Source organism: Penaeus chinensis, chromosome 34 (genome assembly GCF_019202785.1).
Source record: "Penaeus chinensis breed Huanghai No. 1 chromosome 34, ASM1920278v2, whole genome shotgun sequence".
NCBI classification, from domain to species: Eukaryota; Metazoa; Arthropoda; class Malacostraca; order Decapoda; family Penaeidae; genus Penaeus; species Penaeus chinensis.
This window is the reverse complement of record NC_061852.1, coordinates 9,637,050-9,644,549: the sequence shown is the minus strand read 5'-3', so window position 1 is coordinate 9,644,549 and position 7,500 is coordinate 9,637,050. Positions and strand designations below refer to the sequence as shown.

Genomic DNA, 7,500 nt, shown 5'->3' with positions numbered 1-7,500 from the left:
TGCATAGAGGCGTTATCAATTAGTATTACTTAAGACATATTATCATTGAAGGATAGTGATGTTGAGATAAATAAAGATCTATATTTGAATGACAGCCAGTGGTGGTGACTAAATTTTATTACCACTGTGATGACAATATTGTACTAAGAAGATGACTGTGCGGACTAGATTATGCCACTGTGATAACCAAATTGTACCGCCGATAAAATATTAACTATTAAAGGTTGTTATGTAATAACAATGTCAGTGATAATCTAAGCTCAAAGTAAGAACTATAATAATTATAATAATTACCACTGTAGATAATATAACCATCACTACAGTTACTAATACTAATGCACAACAGTGATAACAACAATATCAAAAATAACAACGAAAAAATGATGTTAGCAAGGAAACCAAAACCTGATCAACAACGACAATAAAATAACATAATGATGATGAAATGATGACAAGTGTCAGCAACACCTACGATACATTATGATAATAATAATGATAACAGCTGCAAAGACAACAGCAATAATAAATATACTGCTACTTTGTTACTATGATAATGTTACTACTGTTTCTACTACAACTACAACTAATTATGATAATAGTGATTATAAATCATTATTATTATTATTATTATTATTATTATTATTATCATTATTATTATCATTATCATTATTATTATGATTTTTATCATCATTATCGTTACCATAAAAATCATTATTATTATTATCATTATTATTATCAATATTATTATTAATATAATAATAATAGTAATAATAATAATAATAACAATAATAGTAATAATAATGCCAGTAATGATTAAAAAATGATTATGATAGTTAAATAATAATAAATAATGAAAACATTAAGATTAGTACTACTACTACTAGTAATGATAATAATCATAATAATAATAATAATCATAATAATAATAATAATAATAATAATAATAATAAATAATAATAATAATAACAATGATGATAATGAAAATGATAATGACAAAAATAATAACAATAATAATGCTAAGGATGACAATGATGATCATGATAATGATAAAATTATTTATGATAACGATGATGATGATGACGACAATAATAACAACAATTATAACAATCATGATAATAATAATAATAATAATAATAATAATAATAATGATAATGCTGATAATGATGAAGATGATGACCATGATAATGATGATGATCGAAACTGATATTTAAAATCGGAATAGTTGATTATGCCTTAAGAGGTTACAAGTTCTGTCATACACAATGTTTGCAGTCTGACTGGGCTTTTGGTGTGTCTGTACTCTTTATCAAAGTTATAATCAAAGAAAAAAGAGAAAAGAAGGAAAAGTAAAGAAAGAAAAGAAAGAAAGAAGGAATAAGAGAAACACACACACATACAAACACACACACAGACACACACACACACACACACACACACACACACACACACACACACACACACACACACACACACACACACACACACACACACACACACACACACACACACACACACACAAACACACACACATATATATATATATATATATATATATATATATATATAATGGATCATAGATAATAGATCTGCAGTAAAAAGGAAAATATACATAATAAACACTGAATAGATTTTTACATGGAAAACGTACTATTTAAAAGAACATAATTATACCGAAGTTTAAAAATGAACAGTAAATACTTAATCTACGTTAAAAGAAAGAAGCAGGGACGAACTAACGGAAATAACAACAAAAATAAAAATGTTTACATAAAAGTGCAATCTGAAGAAGTTTATGTAACATAACAAATAAAATGATTACAACAGAGTGCAAATGTATGAAATGAAAACGCACTATCTATACTGAAATAAATAATGACAAAGAAACAAGCAAAGGTAACAAAGCACTTAAAATGCTGGTTGATGTACATGTGTAATAATACATTAACAAACTGAATTTGACACTTAATGTTAAGAAAAATGGATAATATTCATGTCACTCATAGTGATGCTACATAGTAGCTGCTATATAGGTGGGATTTAAACTGTTCAGAGTAGCTTTGCCTTTAACTTCGGGAGTAATATTACTGATAATAACTGGACCACGATATGTGACATGGCTCTGGGACTGGGAAGATGAAACCAAAGGAGGACGAAGTCTGGAATAGGTATTGTTTGTAGCGTTGCTGTAATAGTTAGGGGATGAATTTTAGTTGTGCAAGGATTTGTATCTATACATCGAACATGCAATACTGTAAAGATCTTTATACTTTAGCATTTTTTAAACAGGTAGATGAATCGTTGGTATGATCTGCGGTCTTTAAACCCCTGAATGCTCTGATTACTTCCTTTTGTATGACTATGAGAGGATTAAGTGCTGTGTTGCTCCTTCCACCCCACACCGTCAAACAGTAAGACATATTTAAGTGCACTGACGAATAAAAAACTAATAACATTGCTCCTCTGTTGCAAGTCAAATAAAGAAGGCCAGAAATTTTAGCCACCTTGTTATTGAATATAGCCAATCCAGTATATGTGCTTGTTCACAATAACTCCCAAGAATTTAGTTAGCTCTACTTCCCCTATACTAGGATTAAAGATGATAATCTGCATGATTGTTTTGTGCCTATTGACTATAATAAACTGCTTTTTGTCGGTGTTGACGGTCAGTTTATTTGAAATAAGCCAGGTGTTAGTGGTCACTAGTTCTTTGCTTATTCTCCTTATTAAACTATCAATATTTCTTTCAGATACGGTGCAGTCATATACAAATAAGGTGAAACGTAAAGTGGATGATGCTCTAGACATACCATTAATATATAGAATGAAAAAACAGTGGCCCGAGGATTGAGCCTTAAGATACCCCTTATTTGACTAGAAGAAGATATGAATATTTGCCATTCATATGAACATATTGTATTCTGTTTGTCAGATAAGAGTGAAACCACTGGTGTGATTGGCCGCGAAAAGCATAGTAGTCGAGTTTGTCTAAAAGAATTTGATGATTGACTCTGTCGAAAGCTAAATCATGGTGATGATAATGGTGATGATGATGAGGATGACGATGACGATGATGATGATGATGATGATGATGTTGATGTTGATGTTGATGTTGATGTTGATGTTGATGTTGATGATGATGATGATGATGATGATGATGATGATGATGATGATGATGATGATGACGATGATGATGATGATGATGATGTTGATGTTGATGTTGATGTTGATGTTGATGTTGATGGTGATGGTGATGAAGATGGGTGATTATAATAATCATGGTAATAATAACAATAATGATAATGATAACAATGATAATAATAATAAAAGGATGAATGACGATAATGATAATGACAATGATACTACTTCCACTACTAATAAAATCAATGATAATGATAATAATGATAATAATGATAATGATAAAGATAATGATAATAACAATGATAATAATAATAATAATAATAATAATGATAAAAATTACAATAATAATGATCATGACACAATAATGATAAAAATTATGATAGTGATGATATTGATAATAATTATGATGATGATGATGACAATAATAATAGTATTAATAATAATAATAATAACATTAATATTGATAATAATAATAACATTGCTATTGATATTGATAATGATAATGATAATAATTAATTATAATAATAATGATTAATGATAATAGTAATAATAATAATAATAATTATAATGGTAATATTGTTAATAATAATAATAATAATAATAATAATAATAATAATAATAATAATAATGATAATAATGATAATAATAATAATGATAACAATAATAATATTAATAATAGTAATAATAATAACAATAACGACAATAATGATAATGATAATAATAATAATAATAATAATAATAATAATAATAATAATAATAATAATAATAATAATAATTATAATAATAATGGTATTAGCAGCATAACAATATTGATAAAAATAATAATAATAGTAATAATAGTAATAATAATAGTACTGTGAAAAAAAATAAGGATAACAGTAACACCAACAACAACAGTAGCAACAACAACAACAATAGTAGTAATATCAATAATAATGATAATGATAAGAATGATAATTAGAATAATAATATTGATAACAGTAATCCTGATCATAGTCATTATTATTATTATTATAATAACAACAATAATAATAATAATAAAAATGATAAAATCAATGATAACATAAATGATAATAACACAGTAACAGCAATAATAATACCAAAAGCAACAACAATAATAAAAACAAAAAAATAACAATATCATAATAAAACTAAAATCTAACATCATTACAGGCGAGTTCGTGACAGCCTTCAAGAACGGCAAATTCACGCACCTCAACAACGCACAGCACATGACGATGTACTTCTTCTTCGGGCTCAGTGGAGTCATGGATCTGGCAATACACTACCGTCTGCCAGTGCCTCCTGATGTCGATTATGTGTCTGCCGTGTTGGCTTTTATGGCAGAAGGGGTGCTGTTCTATTATCATTTGCATGGACGCTCGCACATGGATATACAAGTGAGTTGGGAGAGGGTGAGGGAAGGAGGGTGAGGGAAGGAGGGTGAGGGAAGGAGGGAAGGGGTGGGAAGGAGGGGGGAGGGAAGGAGGGAATGAAGGAAGGAAGGAAGGAGAGAGAGAGAGAGAGATAGAGATAGAGATAGAGATAGAGATAGAGATAGATAGATAGAGATAGATAGATAGATAGATAGATAGATAGATAGATAGATAGATAGATAGATAGATAGATAGATAGAGAGAGAGAGAAGAGATTTTATGGATATCCATGCAGAGTATATCCTTACAAGTGTAAAAGATAGTATATGTAGATGCCAAAGCATTAAATACTACTACTACTAATGGCAATCATAAGTATGATATTAATGATGATGATGATAACAAGAATAATGATGATAATCATCATTATTTTTATGATATACACTTGGGAAATTATTAAAAATGAACCCTATAACCCTATCTTCTATTTCCAGATACACATGTTTCTGTTCTATTTGATCTTATCCTCTGCTGTCTCCACCATCGCCGAAATGTGTCGAAAATCCAGTGTTCTGCCTGCTCTATGTCGGGCATTTTTCACTCTGTACCAGGTATTACGATAACAAAAACATATGCAATATCGTTTTTCTTCCATGATAGAAATTAACATTAATTAAAAGAATGAATGGAAATAACCCTAGTCATAAACATCATGTGATTGAACACGTTATAAATTAACTGATAAGGAATCCAATTTCAAATCTCTCGTTCCTAACTTCTGAGATTTCCTATAGAGTTGCCAAATTTGGTTAGATGCCAAGTGGACATTTTCGTATAAGCGGGCAATGTCACGTAGCAGCTTTTTCAGTTATATATCTTGTCGGTAACAATGAAATGCCTGTCGTGTAAGGTTTGAAACAATAATAGGAAAAGGGAACGTAGTTCTTAAAATTCCACAATACAGTGAGCGACTGAGTAAACAATATCATGATAAGGTTTTCTCACTCAGTTACTAATCGTAGCGCACGTAAGCCTACGTGACTGATAACACAGACAACCGCTTTGTTCTGACACTTATCAGCGTATCGTTGCCGATAACTGATCTCTCCGACCAGTTATCGGCAGTAAACTTTCCTGTGCTAACTGTTCTGCTCAGATTTCTCGCTTTTTTTCTTTTCTTTTCTCGCTTTCTCCTCTCTTGTCTGTTTGTCAGTCTGTTTTCTCTCTTCTTTCGCTGAACCTTTCTTTGCTTCTATGACTGTCTGTCTGTCTGTCTGTCTGTCTGTCTGTCTCTCTGTCTCTCTGTCTCTCTCTCTCTCTCTCTCTCTCTCTCTCTCTCTCGCTCTCTCGCTCTCTCGCTCTCTCGCTCTCTCGCTCTCTCGCTCTCTCGCTCTCTCGCTCTCTCGCTCTCTCGCTCTCTCGCTCTCTCGCTCTCTCGCTCTCTCGCTCTCTCGCTCTCTCGCTCTCTCGCTCTCTCGCTCTCTCGCTCTCTCGCTCTCTCGCTCTCTCGCTCTCTCGCTCTCTCGCTCTCTCGCTCTCTCTCTCCCTCCCTCCCTCCCTCCCTCCCTCCCTCTCTCTCGCTCTCCTTCTCCCTCTTCCTCTTCCTCCCTCCCTCCATCCCTCCCTCTCTCTTAATCTCTCATGCTCTATATCTCCATCTCTCTGTCTGCCTGTCAATTAATTTTATCCTGCTATTTCTCTCTCCCTCTTTTTTTTTCTTCTCCCTTTTCTACTTCTGCATCACTATCAAGTTCCTGCTCTCTCTGTTGTCAACGTAGACGGAACGATGTTTTATGAAGACTCGTTTCGACAGTCCTTTTTCACACGACGATCGCATGGTTCATAAAAGAATGCCACTAAAGGGTAATAATGTATGTTGTAATGCTTTAACAGTGTTGTACCTCTTTTCCTATCCTTGTTATAATTTCTTACAAATTCTTTCAGCACATACACATCTTGCATATATTGATATAAGTATATATAAACACATTACCTATATTTGTGTAGCATAATCTACGGATATATTTAACGTCACATATACTGCAGCTATTATTCCCAGTAACACGAATTTCATCTATCATCTACCTGCCTGTGCAGTCATACTGAACTGCCATGGTCATTTGCCTGGGATTTTGTAAGGTACCGGACAGTAAAACCAAGGGGCAGAGTGTGTGTCTCAGTGGCCCAGAAGAAAGGGAAATGGATTTTAGTCAGCAGTTGGATTGCATTCTCCACCTTTTCCTGCAATCTGATTTAGATTTTGCATGTTGAGGTTACGAGTCATAATACCATCGTTTGCAGCAGCCTCGCCATCTTCCCATATTTTATTTGCTTTTCTTATTATTTCTATTTCTCCCTTCCCCCCCACCTGTTTCTTTTGTTTGAACTTATTTTTCACCTTACATTCTACATTCTTGTTGTGTCTTTCTCCCCTTTTCTACCTTGTCCTTCCTTTTTGTTTATCAGTTTATCTCTCTCTCTCTCTCTCTCTCTCTCTCTCTCTCTCTCTCTCTCTCTCTCTCTCTCTCTCTCTCTCTCTCTCTCTCTCTCTCACACACACACACACACACACACACACATATAAAGCTGCTAATATAATTCACCCTTATCCGCCAGGGCACGTGGTTCATCCAAGTGGCGTTCCTTCTCTACCCTCCCCCGGGAATGGCAAAGTGGGACGAAGAGGACCACGGCCAGATGATGATCGTGACCCTGATCTTCTGCTGGCACGCTGCCCTCATCTTCATAGGCATGGCAGTCATAGGACGCCTGGCACACACGAGGGTCAAGTGCATGAATGAGTCCACCGTGTATCAAAGTCTGCACGGTCTTCAGGGGATGGTGAAAATGGACCCCGAGCAAGTCAGACGCATGATTTCGGACGAGTCGGAGGCCGAGGAGGGGGTCTAGAGGCAGCAGAGACGCCATGGAGGTCAGGAGAGGTTGATGGAAAAAAAAGCACACACACACACACACACACACACAC

General features: G+C 33.7%; 1 protein-coding gene across 2 annotated transcripts in view; it reads left to right on the top strand.

Annotated features, from left to right (window-relative positions):
• The window catches only part of LOC125043869 (transmembrane protein 45B-like), an 8,620-nt gene that overhangs the window by 538 nt on the left and 582 nt on the right, over positions 1-7,500 (top strand). The window contains exons 2-4 of one of the 2 annotated variants that reach the window (XM_047640212.1): positions 4,312-4,538; positions 5,009-5,125; positions 7,131-7,446. In XM_047640212.1, coding sequence (XP_047496168.1) covers positions 4,312-4,538; positions 5,009-5,125; positions 7,131-7,424 — 638 coding nt within the window. In that variant the 3' untranslated portion in view covers positions 7,425-7,446. Of the gene's footprint in view, positions 1-4,311; positions 4,539-5,008; positions 5,126-7,130 lie in introns of both variants that reach the window. The other variant, XM_047640210.1, reaches the window with a different exon arrangement.